The 26817-nt window shown below is 50.2% G+C and overlaps 1 protein-coding gene across 2 annotated transcripts in view; it reads left to right on the plus strand.

The window, feature by feature from the left end:
- Positions 1–414: 414 nt before the first annotated feature.
- NEU1 (neuraminidase 1) overlaps positions 415–26817 on the plus strand; it is an 89729-nt gene continuing 63326 nt past the window's right edge. For both annotated transcript variants that reach the window (XM_082263543.1, XM_082263542.1), the window contains exon 1: positions 415–564. In XM_082263543.1, the coding sequence (XP_082119669.1) occupies positions 472–564 (93 nt within the window). In that variant the 5' untranslated portion in view covers positions 415–471. The remainder of the gene's footprint in view (positions 565–26817) is intronic.

Here is a 26817-nt window from a genome sequence, read left to right on the forward strand (position 1 = left end):
GATACCTAAAGGGACGACAGAGGAGCTGACTAGTGCGCATGCGCACTAGTATGGAAATAGGACGGTGTACCGTGGGAAAAACCTACCCACGCGGCGGTTAAATAAAACAGCGGGGTTGCAATACGAATCATCTCCGCTCCTGTGGCTGTCACTTCCCTGCTCTCGGCAAGTAAATATAAAAGCGGCTGGCGTCTCCGTGATTTATGTTTACATACACCCGCCGCCGCTTTTATATTTACTTGCCGAGAGCAGGGAAGTGACAGCCACAGGAGCGGAGATGATTCGTATGGAGATGATTCGTATTGCAGCCCAGTTGTTTTAATGTAACGGCTGCATTCCATACAGTGCCGTGAACCGGAAGTGACGAGGGGTAGGTTTTTCTCACGGGTAGGTAATTCTCACGGAACACCGGAAGAGGAGATCGGTGATGTAGAATCCTCCCCGGTATTGAGGAGAGGAGAGGAGAGCACCATGGAGGGAAGGAGGAGGAGGGGGAGAGCCGGCTGCTGGGGGGCCATTGTCCTGACACTGCTCGGATCTGTGTACTGTGCACACTATAAAGAGGTACGGGGGGGTGATGTGGGTTCTGCATCTGCATTGAGGTGAGCTGTGTCAGTGAGGGGAGCTCTGACTGTTGTCAGTTGGGGGGGGAGAGAGCTTAGTCGATGTGGAGGATTGTGTTTTTTTTTTTTGGGGGGGGGGGGGGGGGAGCTGTGTTGGTGTGGAGGGGGGCAGTATCAGTGTGGGGGGGGGGGGGCTGTGTTGGTGTGGTGGGTGGGGGGGCAGTATCAGTGTGAGGTGGAGGGGGGCAATTTCAGTGTGTGGTGGGGGGGCTGTGTTGGTGTGGTGGGGGGCTGTATCAGTGTGGGGGGGGCTCTGTTGGTGGGGTGGGGGGGCTGTGTTGGTGGGGTGGGGGGGGCTGTATCAGTGGGGGGGGCTGTGTTGGTGGGGTGGGGGGGCTGTGTTGGTGTGGAGGGGGGCAGTATCAGTGTGGTGTGGGGGGGGGGCTCTGTTGGTGTGGAGGGGGGCAGTATCAGTGTGGTGTGGGGGGGGGCTCTGTTGGTGTGGAGGGGGGCAGTATCAGTGTGGGGGGGGCTCTGTTGGTGGGGTGGGGGGGCTGTATCAGTGGGGGGGGGCTGTGTTGGTGGGGTGGGGGGGCTGTGTTGGTGTGGAGGGGGGCAGTATCAGTGTGGTGTGGGGGGGGGCTCTGTTGGTGTGGAGGGGGGCAGTATCAGTGTGGTGTGGGGGGGGGCTCTGTTGGTGTGGAGGGGGGCAGTATCAGTGTGGGGGGGGGGCTCTGTTGGTGTGGAGGGGGGCAGTATCAGTGTGTGGAGGGGGGCAATATCAGTGTGTGGAGGGGGGCAGTATCGGGGTGGAGGGGGGCAGTATCAGTGTGGTGTGGGGGGGGGGGGGCTCTGTTGGTGTGGAGGGGGGCAGTATCAGTGTGGTGTGGGGGTGGGGGCTCTGTTGGTGTGGAGGGGGGGCAGTATCAGTGTGGGGGGGGGGCTCTGTTGGTGTGGAGGGGGGCAGTATCAGTGTGGGGTGTGGGGGGGCTGTGTTGGTGTGGGGGGGCAGTATCAGTGTGGGGGGGGGGGCTCTGTTGGTGTGGAGGGGGGCAGTATCAGTGTGGGGGGGGGGGGGCTCTGTTGGTGTGGAGGGGGGCAGTATCAGTGTGGGGGGGGGGCTCTGTTGGTGTGGAGGGGGGCAGTATCAGTGTGGGGGGGGGGGGCTCTGTTGGTGTGGAGGGGGGCAGTATCAGTGTGGGGGGGGGAGAGCTGTGTTGGTGTGGAGGGGGGCAGTATCAGTGTGGGGGGGGGCTGTGTTGGTGTGGAGGGGGGCAGTATCAGTGTGGGGGGGGCTGTGTTGGTGTGGTGGGTGGGGGGGCAGTATCAGTGTGAGGTGGAGGGGGGCAATTTCAGTGTGGTGGAGGGGGGCAGTATCAGTGTGTGGTGGGGGGGCTGTGTTGGTGTGGTGGGGGGCTGTGTTGGTGGGGTGGGGGGGCTGTGTTGGTGGGGTGGGGGGGCTGTATCAGTGGGGGGGGGGCTGTGTTGGTGGGGTGGGGGGGCTGTGTTGGTGTGGAGGGGGGCAGTATCAGTGTGTGGTGTGGGGGGGGGCTGTGTTGGTGTGGGGGGGGGGCTCTGTTGGTGTGGAGGGGGGCAGTATCAGTGTGGTGTGGGGGGGGGCTCTGTTGGTGTGGAGGGGGGCAGTATCAGTGTGGTGTGGGGGGGGGGGGCTCTGTTGGTGTGGAGGGGGGCAGTATCAGTGTGGGGGGGGGGGCTCTGTTGGTGTGGAGGGGGGCAGTATCAGTGTGGTGTGGGGGGGGGGCTCTGTTGGTGTGGAGGGGGGCAGTATCAGTGTGGGGGGGGGCTCTGTTGGTGTGGAGGGGGGCAGTATCAGTGTGTGGGGGGGGGGGCTGTGTTGGTGTGGAGGGGGGCAGTATCGGGGTGGAGGGGGGCAGTATCAGTGTGGTGTGGGGGGGGGCTCTGTTGGTGTGGAGGGGGGCAGTATCAGTGTGGTGTGGGGGGGGGGGCTCTGTTGGTGTGGGGGGGGGCTCTGTTGGTGTGGAGGGGGGCAGTATCAGTGTGGGGTGGGGGGGGGGGCTCTGTTGGTGTGGAGGGGGGCAGTATCAGTGTGGGGTGGGGGGGGGCTCTGTTGGTGTGGAGGGGGGCAGTATCAGTGTGGTGTGGGGGGGGGCTCTGTTGGTGTGGAGGGGGGCAGTATCAGTGTGGGGGGGGGGCTCTGTTGGTGTGGAGGGGGACAGTATCAGTGTGGGGTGGGGTGGGGGGGGACTGTGTTGGTGTGGAGGGGGGCAGTATCGGTGTGGGGTGTGGGGGGGCTGTGTTGGTGTGGAGGGGGGCAGTATCGGTGTGGGGTGTGGGGGGGCTGTGTTGGTGTGGGGGGGCAGTATCAGTGTGGGGGGGGCTCTGTTGGTGTGGAGGGGGGCAGTATCAGTGTGGGGGGGAGCTCTGTTGGTGTGGAGGGGGACAGTATCAGTGTGGGGGGGGGGGAGCTGTGTTGGTGTGGAGGGGGGCAGTATCAGTGTGGGGGGGGGGGGGAGCTGTGTTGGTGTGGAGGGGGGCAGTATCAGTGTGGGGGGGGGGGGGAGCTGTGTTGGTGTGGAGGGGGGCAGTATCAGTGTGGGGGGGGGGGGGGGAGCTGTGTTGGTGTGGAGGGGGGCAGTATCAGTGTGGGGTGGGGGAGCTGTGTTGGTGTGGAGGGGGGCAGTATCTGTGTGGGGTGGGGGAGCTGTGTTGGTGTGGAGGGGGGCTGTATCAGTGGGGGGGGGGGCTGTGTTGGTGTGGAGGGGGGCAGTATCAGTGTGGGGTGCGGTGGGCTCTGTTGGTGTGGGGGGGGGGGCTCTGTTGGTGTGGAGGGGGGCAGTATCAGTGTGTGTGGGGGGGGGCTGTGTTGGTGTGGAGGGGGGCAGTATCGGGGTGGAGGGGGGCAGTATCAGTGTGGTGTGGGGGGGGGGGGCTCTGTTGGTGTGGAGGGGGGCAGTATCAGTGTGGTGTGGGGGGGGGGGGCTCTGTTGGTGTGGAGGGGGGCAGTATCAGTGTGGGGGGCTCTGTTGGTGTGGAGGGGGGCAGTATCAGTGTGGGGGGGGGGACTGTGTTGGTGTGGAGGGGGGCAGTATCAGTGTGGGGGGGGGACTGTGTTGGTGTGGAGGGGGGCAGTATCGGTGTGGGGTGTGGGGGGGCTGTGTTGGTGTGGAGGGGGGCAGTATCGGTGTGGGGTGTGGGGGGGCTGTGTTGGTGTGTGGGGGCAGTATCAGTGTGGGGGGGGGCTCTGTTGGTGTGGAGGGGGGCAGTATCAGTGTGGGGGGGGCAGTATCAGTGTGGGGTGGGGGAGCTGTGTTGGTGTGGAGGGGGGCAGTATCTGTGTGGGGTGGGGGAGCTGTGTTGGTGTGGAGGGGGGCAGTATCAGTGGGGGGGGGCTGTGTTGGTGGGGTGGGGGGGCTTTGTTGGTGTGGAGGGGGGCAGTATCAGTGTGGGGTGCGGTGGGCTCTGTTGGTGTGGAGGGGGGCAGTATCAGTGTGGTGTGGGGGGGGGGGCTCTGTTGGTGTGGAGGGGGGCAGTATTAGTGTGTGGGGTGGGGGCTCTGTTGGTGTGGAGGGGGGCAGTATCAGTGTGGTGTGGGGGGGGGGGCTCTGTTGGTGTGGAGGGGGGCAGTATCAGTGTGGTGTGGGGGGGGGCTCTGTTGGTGTGGGGGGGGCTCTGTTGGTGTGGAGGGGGGCAGTATCAGTGTGGGGTGGGGGGGACTGTGTTGGTGTGGAGGGGGGCAGTATCGGTGTGGGGTGTGGGGGGGCTGTGTTGGTGTGGGGGGGCAGTATCAGTGTGGGGGGGGGGAGTTGTGTTGGTGTGGAGGGGGGCAGTATCATTGTGGGGTGGGGGGGGCTCTGTTGGTGTGGAGGGGGGCAGTATCAGTGTGGGGTGGGGGGGGGACTGTGTTGGTGTGGAGGGGGGCAGTATCAGCGTGGGGTGTGGGGGGGCTGTGTTGGTGTGGGGGGGCAGTATCAGTGTGGGGGGGGGGAGCTGTGTTGGTGTGGAGGGGGGCAGTATCAGTGTGGGGTGGGGGGGCTGTGTTGGTGTTGGGGGGGGCAGTATCAGTGTGTGGTGGGGGGGCTGTGTCGGTGTGGTGGGGGGCTGTATCAGTGTGGGGGGGGGGCTCTGTTGGTGGGGTGGGGGGGGGGCTGTGTTGGTGGGGTGGGGGGGCTGTGTTGGTGTGGAGGGGGGCAGTATCAGTGTGGGGTGCGGTGGGCTCTGTTGGTGTGGAGGGGGGCAGTATCAGTGTGGTGTGGGGGGGGGGGCTCTGTTGGTGTGGAGGGGGGCAGTATCAGTGTGGGGGGGGGCTCTGTTGGTGTGGAGGGGGGCAGTATCAGTGTGTGGGGGGGGGGGCTCTGTTGGTGGGGTGGGGGGGCTGTGTTGGGGTGGAGGGGGGCAGTATCAGTGTGGTGTGGGGGGGCTCTGTTGGTGTGGAGGGGGGCAGTATCAGTGTGGTGTGGGGGGGGGGGGGCTCTGTTGGTGTGGAGGGGGGCAGTATCAGTGTGGGGTGGGGGGGGACTGTGTTGGTGTGGAGGGGGGCAGTATCAGTGTGGGGTGTGGGGGGGGGCTGTGTTGGTGTGGGGGGGCAGTATCAGTGTGGGGGGGGGAGCTGTGTTGGTGTGGAGGGGGGCAGTATCAGTGTGGGGTGGGGTGGGGTGGGGTGGGGGGGGCTGTGTTGGTGTGGGGGGGGCAGTATCAGTGTGGGGTGGGGGAGCTGTGTTGGTGTGGAGGGGGGCAGTATCAGTGTGGGGGGGGGGCTCTGTTGGTGTGGAGGGGGGCAGTATCAGTGTGGGGTGGGGGGCTCTGTTGGGGTGGAGGGGGGCTCTGTTAGTGTGTGGTGGGGGGGCTCTGTTGCTGTGGTGGGTGGGGGGGCAGTATCAGTGTGAGGTTGGGGGGGGCTCTGTTGGTGTGGAGGGGGGCAATTTCAGTGTGGTGGAGGGGGGCAGTATCAGTGTGGGGGGGGGGCTCTGTTGGTGTGGTAGGGGGGCAGTATCAGTGTGTGGGGGGGGGGGGCTCTGTTGGTGTGGTAGGGGGGCAGTATCAGTGTGTGGTGGGGGGGCTGTGTTGGTGTGGTGGGGGGCTGTATCAGTGTGGGGGGGGGGCTCTGTTGGTGGGGTGGGGGGGCTGTGTTGGTGTGGAGGGGGGCTGTATCGGTGTGGGGGGGCAGTATCAGTGTGTGGGGGGGGCTCTGTTGGTGGGGTGGGGGGGGCTGTGTTGGGGTGGAGGGGGGCAGTATCGGGGTGGAGGGTGCAGTATCAGTGTGGGGGGGGGCTCTGTTGGTGTGGGGGGGGCTCTGTTGGTGTGGGGGGGGGGCAGTATCAGTGTGGGGTGGGGGAGCTGTGTTGGTGTGGAGGGGGGCAGTATCAGTGTGGGGTGGGGGGGGGGCTCTGTTGGTGTGGAGGGGGGCAGTATCAGTGTGGGGTGGGGGGGGGGGGCTCTGTTGGTGTGGAGGGGGGCAGTATCAGTGTGGGGTGGGGGGGGGCTCTGTTGGTGTGGAGGGGGGCAGTATCAGTGTGGGGTGGGGGAGCTGTGTTGGTGTGGAGGGGGGCAGTATCTGTGTGGGGTGGGGGAGCTGTGTTGGTGTGGAGGGGGGCTGTATCAGTGTGGGGGGGGCTCTGTTGGTGGGGTGGGGGGGCTGTATCAGTGTGGGGGGGGGGGCTGTGTTGGTGTGGAGGGGGGCAGTATCAGTGTGGGGTGGGGGGGGCTCTGTTGGTGTGGAGGGGGGGCAGTATCAGTGTGGTGTGGAGGGGGGCAGTATCAGTGTGGGGGGGCTGTGTTGGTGTGGGGGGGGCAGTATCAGTGTGGGGGGGGGAGCTGTGTTGGTGTGGAGGGGGGCAGTATCAGTGTGGGGTGGGGTGGGGGGGGCTGTGTTGGTGTGGGGGGGGCAGTATCAGTGTGGGGTGGGGGAGCTGTGTTGGTGTGGAGGGGGGCAGTATCAGTGTGGGGGGGGGCTCTGTTGGTGTGGAGGGGGGCAGTATCAGTGTGGGGTGGGGGGGCAGTATCAGTGTGAGGTGGGGGGGGGGGCTCTGTTGGTGTGGAGGGGGGCAATTTCAGTGTGGTGGGGGGGGGGGCTCTGTTGGTGTGGTAGGGGGGCAGTATCAGTGTGTGGTGGGGGGGCTGTGTTGGTGTGGTGGGGGGCTGTATCAGTGTGGGGGGGGGGCTCTGTTGGGGTGGGGGGGCTGTGTTGGTGTGGAGGGGGGCAGTATCAGTGTGTGGGGGGCTCTGTTGGTGTGGAGGGGGGCAGTATCAGTGTGGGGTGGGGGGGGCTGTGTTGGTGTGGGGGGGGGCAGTATCAGTGTGGGGTGGGGGAGCTGTGTTGGTGTGGAGGGGGGCAGTATCAGTGTGGGGTGGGGGAGCTGTGTTGGTGTGGAGGGGGGCAGTATCAGTGTGGGGGGGGCTCTGTTGGTGTGGAGGGGGGCAGTATCAGTGTGGGGTGGGGGGGGCTGTGTTGGTGTGGGGGGGGGGGGCAGTATCAGTGTGGGGTGGGGGAGCTGTGTTGGTGTGGAGGGGGGCAGTATCAGTGTGGGGTGGGGGGGGGGGCTCTGTTGGTGTGGAGGGGGGCAGTATCAGTGTGGTGTGGGGGAGCTGTGTTGGTGTGGAGGGGGGCAGTATCTGTGTGGGGTGGGGGAGCTGTGTTGGTGTGGAGGGGGGCTCTGTTGGTGGGGTGAGGGGGCTGTATCAGTGTGGGGGGGGCTGTGTTGGTGTGGAGGGGGGCAGTATCAGTGTGGGGTGGGGGGGGGCTCTGTTGGTGTGGAGGGGGGCAGTATCACTGTGGTGTGGAGGGGGGCAGTATCAGTGTGGGGTGGGGGGGGCTGTGTTGGTGTGGAGGGGGGCAGTATCTGTGTGGGGTGGGGGAGCTCTGTTGGTGTGGAGGGGGGCAGTATCTGTGTGGGGTGGGGGGGGCTCTGTTGGTGCGGAGGGGGGCAGTATCAGTGTGGGGGGGGGGGAGCTGTGTTGGTGTGGGGGGGGGAGCTGTGTTGGTGTGGAGGGGGGGCAGTATCAGTGTGGGGTGGGGGAGCTGTGTTGGTGTGGAGGGGGGCAGTATCAGTGTGGGGTGGGGGAGCTGTGTTGGTGTGGAGGGGGGCAGTATCGGGGTGGGGGCTCTGTTGGTGTGGAGGGGGGCAGTATCAGTGTGGGGGGGGGGGAGCTGTGTTGGTGTGGAGGGGGGCTTTATCAGTGTGGGGGGGCTCTATCGGTGTGGAGGGGGGCTGTATCAGTGTGGGGGGGGCACTGTTGGTGTGGAGGGGGGCAGTATCGGGGTGGGGGCTCTGTTGGTGTGGAGAGGGGCAGTATCAGTGTGGGGGGGGGCTCTGTTGGTGTGGAGGGGGGCAGTATCGGGGTGGGGGCTCTGTTGGTGTGGAGGGGGGCAGTATCTGTGGGGGGGGGGCTCTGTTGGTGTGGAGGGGGGCAGTATCAGTGTGGGGGGGGGGCTCTGTTGGTGTGGAGGGGGGCAGTATCAGTGTGGGGGGGGGGCTCTGTTGGTGTGGAGGGGGGCAGTATCGGGGTGGGGGCTCTGTTGGTGTGGAGGGGGGCAGTATCTGTGGGGGGGGGGCTCTGTTGGTGTGGAGGGGGGCAGTATCATTGTGGGGTGGGGGGCTTTGTTGGTGTGTGGGGTGGCGGGCTCTGTTGGGGTGGGGGAGAACTCTGTTGTGGGTTGTGCGTAGGGCTGCAACTAACGATTATTTTTATAATCGATTAATTGGCCGATTTATTGTTTTGAATAGTTGATTGATCGGATAATAACCTGAAACAAGTGTGGTGTATAATTTAGTTAACATGTACTGTTAAAAAAAAATAAAAGGCAATTTTTTCCTAAATCTCTCTATACAGTGGTAAATATAAATAACCAGCTATATGGTTAGGGAGTAAAATCTCTAATCCACTCTGAGAATAACAGACAGAAGAGATATTCTGTATATACTATTAGAGGTTGAATCTGGTAAATATCATCAGACTCCGAGTCCATTCACACTGCTGCGACTTGTCAGCCTGACAAGTCGCGATCCATTGACTGCTACAGGAGCGGTTCTAATAGGAGCGACACAAGTCGCTCTGACTTAGAAAAAGGGTCCTGTACTACTTTGGGGCGACCTCGGAGCGACTTGCATAGACATTATTATATAAAGTCCGTGCAAGTCGCGCCGAAGTCGCGGTGCACAGAGGTCACCCCCGAAGTTGTGCCGCTTCAGTGTGAACCGACACTCAGAGATCACACTTTTTATTTATAGAAATTAAAACCGAAAGATTGTTTGGCCAATTTTCAGACAGAACTGTAATATACTATGTATGACAGACTCCCTTGTCATAGGCAGGTGACTTGATAAAAGCTCCCTGCTCCGGCTGTCACTTATGCTGGCCATACAAAAACAATGTCTTCCTTTAAAAAAATGTTAATTTTAAGAAGGTTCGTTCAATTTTCTACTCATTAGTGGGGTCAAATCGACGTTCGTCTTCGACCACAGTGACCAAATTCAAAGGCGGAGAATAGAAAACTTCTTGGTTAACCACTTCTGGACCGCAATAATTTGCGCCCTTAATGACCAGGCCATTTTGTGCGATTCGACAATTTAACAGACAATTGCGCGGTCATGCGACACTGTACTTAAATAAAATTGATGTCCCCTTTTTCCCACAAATGGCGCTTTCTTTTGGTGGCATTTGATCACCTCTGCGATTTTTTTTTTTTTTTTTTTTTTTTTTTTTTATTGCGCTATAAACAAAGAGCGTCAATTTTGAATTTTTAAGTGGGACTGCGACATTGGGGTGGACAGATCGGACCCCTGACTGACACTTTTGGGGGTACCAGTGACATTACTACAGTAATCAGTGCTAAAAATATGCACTGTTACTGTAAAAATGACACTGGCAGGGAAGGGGTTAACCCAGGGGTGATCAAAGGGTTAAGTGTGAGCCTAGGGGAGTGTTTTCTAACTGTGTGGGGGATGGGCTTGTGAAATGACCACAGAGACATGTGATCCTATATAGAAGGATCACAAGTGCTCTGTGATCATTTCAGAGAGAACAATGGTCAGCTGTGTTTTACAACAGCAGACCGTCCTTCTCTCTCAGCGGGGAGCAATCGCAGGTGTTCGGCGGCAATCACTGTCGCCGGTCCTGTGGATCAGAAGGCGCGCACCACCGCCGGTGTGCCCTCGCCCCCAGGAGCGCTCCCGCAAACCGCCGTACAGGTATGGCGGCTCGCGCAGCAGAGCCAGCTTATCACATATTATCTTGAATTTGCAGGGACTGTGTGTGTGTGTTGCATGATACAAGCCTGGCCGAGGAACTCTTGAAATAACTTTCCAGCACCAGAGAACCCCTTCTAATAGCATCTAAAGCTTACAGTTCATTAGTCTGCTGATCAATGAGAAGAATGCTCCTTACGTTTGTGGTCAGTGGCAAGATTTCCACCCATCCTTACAGATAGCTGAAAAGATCTTTTGGTGTTACTTATTTGAGAGGCAAGAACCACCAGCAACCCCTAGAGGAACCCTAGTTGAGAGAGAGACAGGTCTAACTGTATACAAGTTGAGGGAGAAGACAAGGGGATTGATTCTTGGGACCGTTTTTATAAATCTTGAAGGTGGAGAGGAGTGGTAGGGAGCAGAGACTTTCACCATTGGTGCAACAGAGGGTCATAGAATGTGATTGGTTTAAGTTTTTTTTTTCCTATTCAATAAGGAAAATGGTATCATACTTGTCTCGTAGCTTTTCTTTCCTGCAGCCAACATGGCAGCATACATCTGGTAGTAGCCTTGCCTCCTATTAATAGGACCAGTGAAAATCTATAAGGTGTTGATGCCCATTCCCTGTAAAATGCTAGGAACTAATTAGGTGGGGTCAATGTGCTGCCATGGACTGGCACCAGAAATGGAAATTATGAGGTCAGTATGATACAGTTTTTACTGGAGCCAACATGGCAGCATACATGTGATAGATCAATAAGAAAGTGACAGCTCCATCCTTCCTGCCAAGATCAGCGGTAGACCAATAGGAAAGTGACAAAGCTCCATCCTTCCTGCCTAAATCAGCGGTAGACTAATAGGAAAGTGACAAAGCTCCATCCTTCCTGCCAAGATCAGCAGTAGACCAATAGGAAAGTGACAAAGCTCCATCCTTCCTGCCAAGATCAGCAGTAGACCAATAGGAAAGTGACAAAGCTCCATCCTTCCTGCCAAGATCAGCGGTAGACCAATAGGAAAGTGACAAAGCTCCATCCTTCCTGACAGGATCAGCGGTAGACCAATAGGAAAGTGACAAAGCTCCATCCTTCCTGCCAAGATCAGCGGTAGACCAATAGGAAAGTGACAAAGCTCCATCCTTCCTGCCAAGATCAGCAGTAGACCAATAGGAAAGTGACAAAGCTCCATCCTTCCTGACAGGATCAGCGGTAGACCAATAAGAAAGTGACAAAGCTCCAGCCTTCCTGCTGAAATCGGCGGTAGCGAGGACTGCCGATCCCATTAGTAGTGTTAAAGGGACATACAATAGGAGGACCAGCATACTCCCTTGCCTAACATCTCTGAGCCCCCTGTGCAAAGTGCCCACAATGTAATACTGCCTCTGGCCAAATGTGCATAATTCTTTGCAGTGACTTCAACCTGGCCCTATAGTAGGCTCTGTTTTCACTGTAGGAACTGCGAGGTGATTGTGTGTTGACGGCTTCTAAGAAACTAGGAATAGCCATTTTGACTACCTATTTTGCAATTGTGATCTAAAGGATAAAAAAAGGGATGGGGTGTTGTGTGGGTGTCGACACCTTTTTTATAGGTTTGCACTAGTACTGTGGGCAGAAGTAGGTGGGGCTCCTACCACATGTATGCTGCCATGTTGACTCCAGGAACTTACAATACACATGATGTGGTTCATGTTGTGACCTGTTCTATCTGTTCTCTGCCATATGCAGGTTACACCACTTCACTACTTAGAATTAGGATAAAGGGGCATTACTGGTATGGATATATTATAATATAATTGCCTTATGACTCTCCACTGTATCCACTTCTTTTTTTTTTTTTTTTTTTTTTTTTTGAGACACATGCAGGAAATTTCGTCTTCCTTTTCCTTTTGGTGGGGTTGAAATAGTATTACCGGTTTTTGTTATTTTAATAAAAGAACAAAAACTAACTTACAACCGATGTCATTTCAGAATTTACAATATTAAAAAGATTGGGAGCCACTTCATTTCAGAAGAGGTTTTCAATGTTTCTTAAATTGCAGCTTTCATTAAAATACCTGGTGATCCTGCCATGAAGGTCATTATTCGGGCACCTCCTTTTAGGGGGGGACAACTGTCTCTGCATTGTCAGTGTTGCATGCGCATCTGGTGGAGCCCACAAGCAGCTGTGTTGACATATTCCAGGGAAATAACTAGTGTCCTGTGTCATTATGATGATCTGGTGTTTGTGGGATGCACCACCATAAAACTCAGCAGATAGACCTCTTTTAGGTCTATCTGCATCACCTACACCTGTTACTAAAACGGGCACAGGGTCTGCTCCTACTTGACAAAGGAACTGTGCCGGTTTTACCTACAGCACATCCCCGCCAGGTTGGACCTGGTGTACAGGATGTGAGCTGTCAGCAGAGGAGCTGGGGCATGGGGCTCCTACTGAAATGCACTATGCTGTGTCTGTGACAGACACTGCACAGGACAGACACTGCACAGGACAGGGAGCCAAATGGTCCTAATTAACAAATGGATTGCTCCATTTTCTAAGCTTAGAGTGGTGCAGGCTTTATTTCCTCACCATTGTGCAAACATTGTACACTTACTATCAGGAAGCCGGTGTAACGTGAGAATTACCTACCCCGTGAGAAAAACCTACCCCTCGTCACTTCCGGCCAGGAACAGCTGAACAGCACAGCAGTGCGCATGCTCACAGCCCCGGATACCTAATGGAAGAGCTGAGGATCAGACTAGTGCGCATGCGCACTAGTCTGAAACGATCTCGGTGTCCGTTAAAAAAACCTACCGACGCGGCGGTGACATAAAATAGCTGTGCTGCACTGTGAGTCATCTCCACTCCTGTCCCGGTCACTTCCCTGATCTTGGCTAGTAAATATAAAAGCGGCTGGCGGCTCCGTGATTTATCTTTTCATACAGCCGCCGCCGCTTTTATATTTAGTAGCCGAGAGCAGGGAAGTGACCGGGACAGGAGCGGAGATGACTCATAGTGCAGCACAGCTGTTTTAATGTAACTGCTCGCGTTACACAGACTGCCGTGAACCGGAAGTGACGAGGGTAGGTTTTTCTCACGGGTAGGTAATTCTCACGGAACACCGGTCCAGAGCAATGATGTGAAGAAAGTGCATGCAGGCATTGTCTGAAAGGGTGGATGAGATCAGCAAAAATGGGATGGAAAAAAAGTATTTTATTGAAAAAGGTATAGCTGTTGTTTAACTGCTTAACTTCCAGAAGATTTACCCGCTTTCATTACCAGGCCATTTTTTTTTTTGCGATACAGCACTGCGTTACTTTAACTGAAAATTGCGCAGTAGTGAGGCACTGTACCCAAAATAAAATGGCATTTGATAAGCACTGGGTTTTTTATTTTTTTCATTTAAAGGAAAAAAGGCCGACTATTATGAAAAAATATATATATTTTTTTACTTTCTGCAATAAAACATATCCAATAAAAAACATTAAAAAAAAATCATCATAAGGCCAATATGTATTCTGCTACATATTTTTTTTTTTTTTTGGTAATAAAAGCAATAAAAATCAATAAGCATATATTGATTGGTTTACATGAACGTTACAGCATCTACAAACTAGGGAATATATTTATGGAGTTTATTTATTTTTATACTAGTAATGACGGTGATCAGCGACTTATAGCAGGAGTGCGATATTGCGGCAGACAATCGGACACTAACTGACACTTTGTGGGAACCAGTGACCCAAATACAGCGATCAGTGCTAAAAAATATGCACTGTCACTGTAATAACGACACTGGCTGGGAAGGAGTTAAATATCTAAGGAAATCAAGGGGTTAACGGTTTGCCCAGCCAGTGTTTGTTGTGTGCTGCTTTTTACTAGGGGAAGAGATGGATTCTAGTCACAATGAATCCACCCCCCCCCCCCCAATCACAATGGGGATCTGCCTTGTTTTCATAGGCAGGTCCCCGCTCTGTGTAGTTTACAGACGATCGGCAGGTGTGGGAGGACATCGAGTGCCCGGTACCTGCAGATCAGCTTTTACTGTGAATCATCACAGCAGAAGTGACCTGCTGGCGCATGCTCGCCCCCCTGCAGGCAGAAGTGCGGGAATCACAAGCGTATGTATGTGTGTGTGGATCAGTACATCACTACTTAAACCAAGGAGATAGCCATGACACAGTGTCTCTGAGGAAGAGGCTAGGCCTCGAAACGCGTCAGCCGTCATCTCATCGGTTATGAACGATTGTATGGACTACACCCGGACATTTGAGCAATCTAGCTTGATATGATTTACTTTTATCTACGTCTGTGAGTAGCCATTTTTTAATGTTACGTAAATAAAGCCATCTATTGAGGATAATGCGCTAGGTCGGTGCGCCCTTTTTTGTTTCTTTGCTTTTAGTGCCGGTGGACTACCCCAGTCCGATATGGGCAGCAAGACCTAAGCCATCTGAGACGCCAGTTGTGAGTCCCGTGAGGTGTGTGGTCGAGGGGTTTGGATACCAAGCGCAGGAGGAGGGTGGTCACACCTTATTGTTTTTTGTGTGTATATGTGTATAATATATATATATATATATATATATATATTAATGTGTGTGTGTGTATGTATGTATGTATGTATGTATGTATGTATGTATGTGATCTGGCGCACAGCAGCAGCCCTGTAGCAGTAAAAATGCAATAGGGTGATCAGAAAGCGGTTAATGTACACAGAGCTTCAACTTACTTAGTCATCCATTTACAGTTTTTATATCTACTTTAACATCCAAGCTGCAGTGAATGTAGCGATTGTTGTTCCTCCTAAACTTTCCGTTACTAAGGGGCAATGACCCTTCACGGCATACCGAGCCTATGGTAAAGAGAGAACATAAGAACCGTTTTATCAGCACTCTGTAGAAGCTGGGAAGATCGCCAAGTTCTGATTTGGCTTTGGGGTTTTGATGCTTCTGAAGAAAGCGTGTAATCACATGGAGTGTGCAGACACCAAACACATCTCAGAACGGAAGTGAAACGGAAGAGGAGGAAGGACAGAAATATAAATAAAGGGTCCCAGACTTACTAATGTTGAAGATCCTCTTTATATTTGTCATACGCTTTCCAGGAACATGCATCATATGTCCCAGCAACTGTTTAGCCGGTCCACTGGGCTTTCTTCAGATATTAAGGCTACATTCACATGTGGGCGCAGCGGATCACGAGCAGAATCACCGTGATTCTGCCTGCGATCCGGAAATTATTGGAAATCGCGGGACGCCTGTGTGATGCCCGTGATTTGCAATGGCACCCCAAACGCTGTGCGATGTTGCTGCGATTTCCGCCTGCCGAATCGCGGTAACATTGCGCAACCAAAATCGCGGGACGCATGACACCCAAAAAAAGGTACAAGAGCTTCTTTTGTGCGTCATGCGTCCCGTGATTCTGTTTGCGCGATGTTACCCCGATTCGGCAGGCGGAAATCACGGCAACATCACACAGCGTTTGGGGTGCCATTGCAAATCACAGGCGTCCCGCGATTTGCAATGATTCCGGATCGCAGGCAGAATCGCGGGGATTCTGCCCGCGATCTGCTGCGCCACATGTGAACGTAGCCTAAAAAGAAAATGTGTCAGCGCTTTCAAATGTGAAAACAAATACAGCTGCTAGCAAAAAAGTGCAAAGTATACATACACCGAATAAATATGAATAAAAATGTTGCAGCGCTCCATATTCTAATGAGAAATAATACAGTATAAACCAGGGCTTGACAAATTTTCCTGAAATCTAGGAGCCAGCTAAAAAAGTTAGGAGCCAGTTTTTTTTTTTTTTTAAACTAACAACCAAGCTTTATTTAATAAAACGGATACTAAATTTACACATAAATACGACTAGAACCCCACTCTCCTCTAGCGCAATTGGATGGAAACAGACTGTCTGTCTCTTTCCATCCGATGCCATCTTATCCGATCCACGGGATGGATAGAAAATAGAACCACCATCCGTCTGCTTTTGGCGGACAGGATCAGATGGCGGCAGATTACTGCTCCATAGAGGAGAATGAAGGGTCCGATCAGGTCTGCCTGAAAAACTGACAGGCAGACCTGATCAGACAGCCCGTGTGAAAGGGGCCTTCGGCTGTGGCATGGCGATGAGAGAGAGAGGAAAAAAAAAAAAAAAAAAGATATATAGCTTTTTTTTTTTTTTTTTTTTTTATAATAATAATTGGAAAAAATATATATTTTTTTTAATAATTAAAAAAAAAAAAAAGAAAAATATTATTTAGTTTTTACATTAAAAAAATAAATTAAATTAATAATAAATAACCACACTCCCTGTCAAAGGTAACTAACTGGACAGGGTGCATTGTGAACAAACAGTGGAAACAGTAATTACAACAGTCATTACTCCCGGCCACCACAAGAGGGCGCCAGTTCCCCATTGGAAGCCTCATCTCAAGTAGGCCGAAAAGCCGGGGCCTCAATTTTCGGACGGCCCGGAAGTCACTCCGTGCGCGGAAGTCCGTACAAAAATGACAGGACACCTTCTGCAGGGCACCCCAGGCGCCAGGTCGCTAATTCTAGTCGCAAATGCGACCTGGCGCCCGGGTTTTGTCGAGGCCTGGTATAAACCATTCATTAATGTGCAGGTATCAATAAAGTGTCCCAACGTTGAAATGGTAAACAATAAGATTACACAGTGAAAGTCTGAAAAGGTAATTCATGTGCAGATTTGATAAAGTGTCCGAGTGCTGAGATGCTAAGCAGTGATCACTTGTGAGAGTAAAGGCCCGTACACACGCACCGATTGTCGGCCGAACGATCGGCCGTCTTTTGTCCGGTGCTGTCGTGTAGGTTGAAAAGTGCTAAAGACTGCACACGAATTTTGTCGGCCAACACAACCGACTGCAGAAGTGATGTCATGTGATGGTTAACTTTCCGTGTGTTTTTTTTCTTCTCTGAGCATGCCCAGTCTTGCTCATCTGCTGTTTGTCGGCCGAATTCTGTACTGACTGAGGAACAATCGGCCGTTCTGGTGTTGGCCAACAAAAATTTTAAAGCATGCACATCAGATTCTGTTCGGCCGAAAAGTCGCAGTCGGTTGTTGGAAGCATCATACTAACAAGCCGACAATCGACCGATCGGACGGTGGCCAAATATTTACGGCCGACAATCGCTACGTGTGTACGGGCCTTTATCCTCCACCGTAGATGTAGCACCCTCCTAGTCAGGTGCTAGGTAGCGGGTATAGTTTTTGGCTTTCTCTGCTTAACAGGAAAGCAGTAGGTAAAGCATTTGTGCTCTCTGCTTAACAGGGAGTTAGATCTGCTAGTTAGGCCTGCTCCATGTGTCCAATGTGTGATTCATGAGGGAGTGTCCCCACAGTATCCAATGGATAGATACATTGGAGGAAACCCAGCCAATGACTCACAGGCTTTGATATTACCCCATGGGTTGGCACAGTGGTGCATCATGGGATAGGGTATAAAAGCCAGGAGCACATGAAGCAGGGGGTCTTTGGGTGGGAAGCCAGGTCCCAGAAGGAGCGTGACGGCTGTCCTCTTCTATAGCTGTGGATGGTGGTCACAGGCAGTCGGCCTGGTGAACCAGAGAGTATGCCTGAACCCTGAGGTCCAGGAGAAGCTGACTGGAGGAGTTGTGGCTGAAGTGAATCTGGAAAACAGTGTCTGTGAGTACAGAGGAACTTACCCGGGGGTCTGCCTAGGAAGGGGACCACTCCAGAGGATAGAGTCAGTGGACAGGTGTCTGCTCCAGAGTAAGTGAGAAAGGGGGTGCCAAGTTAGAACCCTGAAGATGACTGCACATAGGAAGACTTTTATTATCTTCATTCCAGTGGCAGAGTGAAGCAGCGGCCTTGCCGCAATCGCAAATCAGATGTCCTCAATACTGTGAATAGTTGCTAGTTGGAGTATCCCACTCATCCCTTCTCCTATCCAAGTTCTAAATAAAACTACAAAACAACATCCCCTGGACTGATCATTGGCTGAGCCAAGTACTAAAGTGCTAAGTTTCTGCAAGCCGCTGCTACGGGTAACCCAGGGGAATCCAGAAAGTGTTATATCCAGCAGTCCTCTAGGGGGCAGTGCTACATATAGATAGCATATAGCTCTGGTCAGTGCAAATTATGTCTAAATTTATAGGACAGTTATTGCGTATATATCGGTTTGTCTCCTAGTCATGGAAAATCTTAAAGATCGAAACAGCCACTGCAGGAGTCGTCATCCAAATGGATGAACGTCTCACCATGCCACATATGCCAGCCATGCATTCTTTTTAGTAGGAGAATCCACCAACTGAGACATGTAGTTGTCCTGTAAGGCTTCCATGAAGAGACGGGCCTTTAGTGAGTGTGCAGTCCCCTCTTCCCAGTCAATGTCGGGATAATTGAAGTCCCCTAATATGATGACTGATCGTGAATGTGAAAGCCTTCTTCATGTTCAGCAATTTGAAAACAAACAAATCTTCCAGTGTGTTTCACCAAGTGCTTCAGTGCTCCACCTCTCCACACAGGCTGAGACTCCCCTGAAGATTGCCTCTTGTATATTGGCAAATTACGCCATAAATAGGTTCACTCTGATGTGCACGTTTTATGTTAAGGGGCACTCTGATGGACACAACAAAATGTGCTCCTCAGCATGCCCCTGAACATGTACCCATCAGAGTGCTCCTTAACTTAAAATAAGGGACATGCTGATGGGCACATAATGTAAAGAGGGTACTCTGGTGGGCACACATTATGTAAAGGGGGTACTCTGATGGGCACACATTATGTAAAGGGGGTACTCTGATGGGCACACATTATGTAAAGGGGGTACTCTGATGGGCACACATTATGTAAAGGGGGTACTCTGATGGGCACATATTATGTAAAGGGGGTACTCTGATGGGCAAACATTATGTAAAGGGGGTACTCTGATGGGCAAACATTATGTAAAGGGGGTACTCTGATGGGCACATTATGTAAAGGGGGTACACTGATGGGCACATATTATGTAAAGGGAGTACTCTGATGGGCACATATTATGTAAAGGGAGTACTCTGATGGGCACATATTATGTAAAGGGGGTACTCTGATGGGCACATAATGTAAAAGGGGTACTCTGATGGGCACATAATGTAAAAGGGGTACTCTGATGGGCACACATTATGTAAAGGGGGTACTCTGATGGGCACACATTATGTAAAGGGAGTACTCTGATGGGCACATATTATGTAAAGGGGGTACTCTGATGGGCACATAATGTAAAAGGGGTACTCTGATGGGCACACATTATGTAAAGGGGGTACTCTGATGGGCACATATTATGTAAAGGGGGTACTCTGATGGGCAAACATTATGTAAAGGGGGTACTCTGATGGGCAAACATTATGTAAAGGGGGTACTCTGATGGGCACATTATGTAAAGGGTGTACACTGATGGGCACATATTATGTAAAGGGAGTACTCTGATGGGCACATATTATGTAAAGGGAGTACTCTGATGGGCACATATTATGTAAAGGGGGTACTCTGATGGGCACATAATGTAAAAGGGGTACTCTGATGGGCACATAATATAAAAGGGGTACTCTGATGGGCACACATTATGTAAAGGGGGTACTCTGATGGGCACACATTATGTAAAGGGAGTACTCTGATGGGCACATATTATGTAAAGGGGGTACTCTGATGGGCACATAATGTAAAAGGGGTACTCTGATGGGCACACATTATGTAAAGGGAGTACTCTGATGGGCACACATTATGTAAAGGGAGTACTCTGATGGGCACATATTATGTAAAGGGGGTACTCTGATGGGCACATAATGTAAAAGGGATACTCTGATGGGCACATATTATGTAAAGGGAGTACTCTGATGGGCACATATTATTATGTAAAGGGAGTACTCTGATGGGCACATATTATGTAAAGGGAGTACTCTGATGGGCACATATTATGTAAAGGGAGTACTCTGATGGGCACATATTATGTAAAGGGGGTACTCTGATGGGCACAATGTAAAAGGGGTACTCTGATGGGCATACATTATGTAAAAGGGGTACTCTGATGGGCACACATTATGTAAAGGGAGTACTCTGATGGGCACATATTATGTAAAGGGAGTACTCTGATGGGCACATATTATGTAAAAGGGGTACTCTGATGGGCACACATTATGTAAAAGGGGTACTCTGATGGGCACACATTATGTAAAGGGGGTACTCTGATGGGCACACATTATGTAAAGGGAGTACTCTGATGGGCACATAATGTAAAAGGGGTACTCTGATGGGCACACATTATGTAAAAGGGGTACTCTGATGGGCACACATTATGTAAAGGGGGTACTCTGATGGGCACACATTATGTGATGAGGACACCTGATGTAAGGGGGCACTCTGATGGTGGCAACTGATTTATGAGGGTAGTCTGATGGGGGCACCCAATGTAATGAATTATTCTGGTTGGGGCACCTGATGTAAGGGGGAACACTATTGGGGACATTTACAGAGGAGTGTGTAGCGGAAACCGTAAGAAAAACGCCAGAGAGTGCGGCTTGCACCAAGAAAAAGGAAAGAAGACGCTTACAATCTTTCATGGCACAGACTTGTGATTCAGGCTTCAGTTGGAAAAAAAATTTAGTTACCAGACGTCCTTGAATTTTAATTCACCGCCCCTGTGATAGACCAACACAAAGCGGCGGCACATATTTGTGAAGTGGAATGAAAATGGAAAAATGTTTTTTCCATATTCCATATTTATTTTATTTTTTTTTTTTTTACAAATATCTGAAAAGTCTGGCGTGCATTTGTGTTCAGCCCCCTCTTTCCTGATACCCCTAACTACAATCTAATGGACTCAACTGCCTTCAGAATTCACCTAATTTGTTAATGGAGTCCACCTGTGTGTAGTTTAATCTGTTCTGTAAAGCCTTTAGAGGTTTGTTAGAGAACCTTAAGTGGGTTACACACTATAAGAAAATCGGGCGAATGATCATCCGGTTTTCCTCCATTGTTTCACAGCAAATCAAAAACCGATGTATGAAAATTCTCGTATAACAAAGGCTTAGTTTTGTGGTGTCTGTAATAGGCCATACACACTATAAGATTTTCTGAAGACTTTTTCCTTTAGATTTACCAAAACCATATAATATGAGGTCAAACCTAAACACTTTCAATTTGTATGCAATCTGGCAGGCCCTTGTACTACATAGAAAAGGTAAATCTGAAGGAAATCTGACAACAAAAAGTTGGATAGTGTGTATCCAGTTTAAGAGTCTCTGTAGACCAGTATGTTCTATAGTAGGGTACAGCTTTGTTGGGATTACACCGTGTCAATCTGTTATTCTTAGCCTGTGTGTCTGTGGTTTATATGAGGAAGTAATATGATTGTGCAATGTTCGTTGCTGTTGTTTTTATGACATCTTACACTGCAGACACCATTTTTTTTTTTTTTTTTTTTTTTTTTAAACCTCATCAAGGCTGTTTGAAACTCATGGTGGTTTGTAAACACATCCTTGGGAAAATGATTGCTTTTATAATTACATTTTGTCAGCAGATTTCAGCACGCATTTACAGAGCACTGAGTGCTTACACCAGATTCCAGCGGCAAGAATCAGCAGATGTTTGTGGATGGAATGAACGGTGCATGTGTATAGGCGGTGGCCGCTCAGCCTGTATAAAGTAACGACTTGGCGTTGGCTGACAGCAGCCCCCGCTGTTCGCAGGTAGCGTCACGCCAAACGATTTCCTGAGGATGTCTGAGCTTGGATGCAGCTCCAGGCTCAAACATCAACCTTAAAGTAAAACTATAGGCAAAACTTTTTTTTTTTTTTCATTTTGGATAGACCAAAGGAGGGTTATAACCCTTGTTTTATATTTATATATATATATATATATATATATATATAATATAATTTTTTTTTTTTTTTTTTTTTTCTCCATCTGTATCCTATTTGGGAGATTTCCCTTCACTTCCTGCAAATTTAAGGGAAGTCGTTGGGGACCCCCAGGTCACCAGAACTAGTGTCCCTATTGGAAGATTTCCCCTCTTTTACTTTTCTAGGGTTAACGCAAAATCTGGGTTTTCTTTTACTTTTCACTTTCTTGTCAAAATTTTGTTTTATTGAATTTTAACATGTTATGCAAGGAGGTTAAGAGTCGGTTCACACTATGGCGACACGACTCTGTACTACTTAGGGGGCGACTTCTGAAGTCCTGTGCCCCGCGACTTCGGCGCGACTTGCACGGACTTCATATAATTGAAGTCTATGCAAGTCGCTCCGAGGTCGCCCCGAAGTAGTACAGGACCCTTTTTCTAAGTCTGAACGACTTGTGTCGCTCCTATTAGAACGGGTCCTGTAGCAGTCAATGGACCGCGAAGGACCGCGACTTGTCAGGCTGACAAGTTGCCTGACAAGTCGAGGCAGTGTGAGACACTGTTCACACTGGGGGGGCCTGTCAGGCGACCTGGTCGCCGTAGGTCGTCTGCCATAGAGTAGCTGTGGACCCGTTCTAATAGTAGCGACACAAGTCGCTCCGACTTAGAAAAAGGGTCCGGAGCTTCTTTGGGGCGACCTGGAGCGACCTGCATTGACTTCAATGTTATGAAGTCCGTGCCGGCCGCTCCGAGGTCGCGGTACGAGCTGCGCACCACGACCTGTGAGGTCGCCCCGGCAAGTCGGATCGCCTCAGTGCCAACGGGGTCTTAATCGAGTCTCAGATGCAATAATAAGAAAGTAACATTATAAAGATAATTACAGATACAATGTAATATAATGAATACCATGTAGTTCTAAAATGGGTATAGCAAATAAGAAAATTAGTCCTTGAAAATATCTAGAAAGGATCCAAATCTAGTATATTCATAACCGACTAAGATGTGAAGCTTAAGTGCCGGTTCACATTTGTGCGATGCGGGAACGCTGCGAATATGCAGCGTGTTCCCGCATCGCATCCGCAGCACAGGCAGTTCACACTGCCATATGCGATACGCTGGGGGTGTCAATTCAAAGTTAACGACACCCCCCAGATCAGATCGCATATCAAAGTGCGATCTGAAAGTTCGCACAAAATCGGATCGCACTAGTGTTAACCACCATGCAATCCGATTCTGCTGCGGACCAAAAAAAGGGTCCTGTGCGTGTTAAGTGCGAATTCAGCCAGACAAACTGTATGGCTGAATTTGCACCGCACATGAGATCGCATGTAATTCGGAGCGCACTCTTCCTAAAATTACATGCTATCTCTGTGATCGCCAGAGATGTATAGTAACGAAGTAGAACTACTTAAGTACCGAAATGCGGTATCTGTACTTTCCTAGAGTAGAATTTTTTTTCTCCTACTTCCACTTTTACTTCACTACATTTTTTTGATGATTTCGATACTTCTACTCAAGTATTTTTTTTTTGTGATGCATAGTTACTCGTTACTTTTAAAAAAATTACCACTGCCAGAACAGTAGATGGCAGGTTGCATAAAGCTGTGTATAATAAAAGCTGCTATACCAAATCTTTCCAATAAAAAGAAAATATGAAACAAACAAATAAATGGTGCTACAGTGCTTAAAGTGCATCAAGAAACTACTAACAAACACAACTTGGCTGTGCGAATAAAGTGCCTGTGCAATCGATATAATATCATCGTTGCCCCCAGTGCCCTGCCCACACTCCACACAGTATCAAAAATAAAGTGACATGAATGTGCTAAAGCCTAAATGCAGTGAAAATAATTATTCCCACAATGTAACAGTAAATTCAATTCATATAAAATATGACAATAAATCACAATAAAATAAGTTATGAAATAAGTTAGGTCAGGTGCGTGCAACAAGTTGAAGTGTGTAAACATATCTATAACGAAAAGTCCATAAATGAATTCCAGTGTGCAAATCTAAAGTGTCACTTCACTTGTCAGATGCTTCCACCTCCTTCAGTGCTCGAGTGACCGACCAACACACTTAATGGTGGTGGCACTGGTGGATAGCGTCTCGGTGGCACTGTGGCACTGGCACTGACTGCACTGGTTCAAAAAGCCATATATATTTAATTATTTCAATTCTCAATCTCATAGTTCCTCTCCTCATAAGATATTAATAACTTAAGATTAGGTGATGAACTTCTTGGCGGCCCTGGCAGGATGACGGGGACACCCGCCACTTCTGGAGCCGAGCCGCTGTGATTCCCCAACATGTGACAAAGTGACAGCCAGGAGATCTAATGGCTAGTAGTGCTCAACAATACCGCTTTTATATACAAAAATGAAATAAAATATACTGACTCACAATTTAGTAGTAGGTAGCGTGTAGCAGTAGGCAGCACAACTCAATTCAATCAATCCCACAGCCTCGCTCGCGCCACGGCCTGCGGAATCACTGTCATGATCATCAAGTTAAGACCGCACAGGAGGAGCCATGCTGCCGTCTTCCTGCTCGAGGTCTCTGCCTCTAGATGTGTTGTGTGTCACTCAGACTCCACCCCTTAGGGCCCTTAACGAGAGCAGTTGTGACACGGGCAGCGGGACTCGGAGTATTTTCTTCGTTATCTCATCTTCTTCTCTATGAGGTGAGTGAGGTGGACCGTGGAGAGGGCCTAATCCTTGCCATGGCAAATGTGCCATTTGAGAATCAAATAATCAATATAAAATATTAATATATTATATACACACGGGTCATGGGTGGCTTTTTTGAACCAAGAAGAGTGAGACTGACGGCTATGATGATTATCCGACCATCCATGGTCCATGGACCATAAGTGTTGTGTTGTGGTGGTGCCTGTGCTTCCTGCGGCCTGCCTCTGCCTGTGCTTCCTGCGGCCTGCCTCTGCCTGTGCGGCTGTGCCTTCCTCTGCCTGTGCTTCCTGCGGCCTGCCTCTGCCTGTGCGGCTGTGCCTGCACTGCAGTGGCCATTGGCAGTGGCACTTGACTTGAGCAAAGCAAATGAGCACTACTAGTGTGAAGGACAGGTGGTGGAAGCATGTTCTGACAAGTTCTTATAATGAAAATCATATAGACAGCTTTTTGAAGCTGTGCAGTGCCAGTGCTACTAAGGTGAGAGGCAGAGAGAGAGGCTATCCAGTCCACCACTTTACTTGAGCAGATGACAGAAGAAAGGTGGAAGCATCTGACAGCAAGTGACAGCACTTCTTAGATTGCACACTGGAATTCAGTTATGGACTTTTCGTTATAAAGTTTAGTTTACACACTTAAACTTTCACCTAACTTATTCACAATCACAACTTATTTTATTGTGGTATTGTCATATATATTTTATATGAATTTCATTTACATTGTGGGAATAATTTGCACTGCATTTAGCACAGACATGTCACTTTATTTTTGATACTGTGGGCGATGATTTTGAATACAAGAAGAATATATATATATAATTGCAGGCACTTTATTAGCATTTTTAGCACAGCCACTTTGTTAGTAGTTTTTGATGCATTTTTCACTTTAAGCGTTGTAGGTTTGATGAAGCTGGCCTGGCACATCATCATCATCATTTGAGCGAATCAAATCAAACCGCGATTAAGAAGACTGCGCATGCTCCTGTTCTGCCTTTTGATCAGCTGAAAAGATGGACGAACCAAAAACACCACCTTCCACCCCTGGCCCTTCAACTTCAAGTGATCTGCCAGGCTGTGAGAGTGAGGAAGCTCAGGAAGGAGACCACCCCTGGCTTTAAAAGGTGGATGCTTTAAAAGGGGAAGGGAGGGACTTTATCTGTTTTTTGTTTACAAAAAGTTACAGCCTAAGGAATTGTGATTGTCCTTTAGGTTAATCATTTGAATAAATCATTTGAAATAATAAAAAACAATATGATGTTCAAACTTTTGACTTCTTTCTTTAATAACTACATAACACAGTACTTCTACTTCTACTTTCAGTACTTGAGTAGAAATTTTTTTTCAAAACTACTGGTACTTTTTACTTTTAGTACTTAAGTAGCAAATTTTTTGAAAAAACTACTTGCAATACTTAAGTAAAATAAATGTTGAATACTTTAGTACTTCTACTTAAGTAACTTTTTCTGCGAGCACTTCCACTTCTACTCAAGTCACTTTTTGATCTAGCACTTGTACTTTTACTCAAGTAGAAATTTTGAGTACTTTATACAAGTCTGGTGATCGCACAAATGTGAACCGGCACTAATAAAGCACAGCAATACAATTTTGCAAGTATAGAAAAGCATAGGTATAAATGTTGCTACCTGAACTACATGGGAAGAGTAAAAAAAAAAAAAAAAAAGGAGCAAGAAAAGTAAGAATAGGAAGATTAAATTGGGGGGGGGGGGGAATAGGGATAAGGTTAAAGATAATCCCCGGGGTAATGTGCGACCTCAAGCCTTTACTATACATACAAGAAGCTTGAATGGAAAAATACATCACCAAGGTATCAATAAGGATTCATCAAAGTTGGAGGATAAATAGTGAGTGATCCTTTCAATGATCATGGTTAACAGGACAAGTAGGGAGAGATAATCTCCCTAACGGGGGCACAGACAGCAATAAAAAACGAGGTAATCGAATTCCTCTTTACTATCCAAAACGATAAAAAAAGTTTTGCCTTTCGTTCTACTTTACCACAGGTAACTCAATGGTGTGCAGCGACATGTGATCGCTGTCAGACAATCGTTACTTTATGTAGGCATGAGCGGCAATCGCAAAAGTTGCTGATTTCTGCTGCTAGAATGTGTATGCCGCTAAGGGCTCTTTCACACAGGCGGATATAAACGGTCCTGGAAAAGAGAAATGGACAGAGGGCGCACCAGCCTAGCGCATTATCTTTAAAACAATTTATTGTAATAGACATGTATACACATTATACTCACAAAATGATTATGAAATACGGGCAATAAGCAATGAGGGACCACCAGGGGTCTCCACTGGGCATCCTCAGCTGCCGCAGGCCGTGGAAGAACTCTGATGAAGGGGGAACACCCCGAAACGCGTAAGTGTTTTTTTTTTTTGGAGGTCTACATCCTTCCACGGCCTGCGGCAGCTGAGGATGCCCAGTGGAGACCCCTGGTGGTCCCTCATTGCTTATTGCCCGTATTTCATAATAGTTTTGTGAGTATAATGTGTATACATGCCTATTACAATAAATTGTTTTAAAGATAATGCGCTAGGCTGGTGCGC

The sequence above is a fragment of the Pelophylax lessonae genome, assembly GCF_965119305.1.
Source record: "Pelophylax lessonae genome assembly, chromosome: 7".
Lineage (NCBI taxonomy): Eukaryota > Metazoa > Chordata > Amphibia > Anura > Ranidae > Pelophylax > Pelophylax lessonae.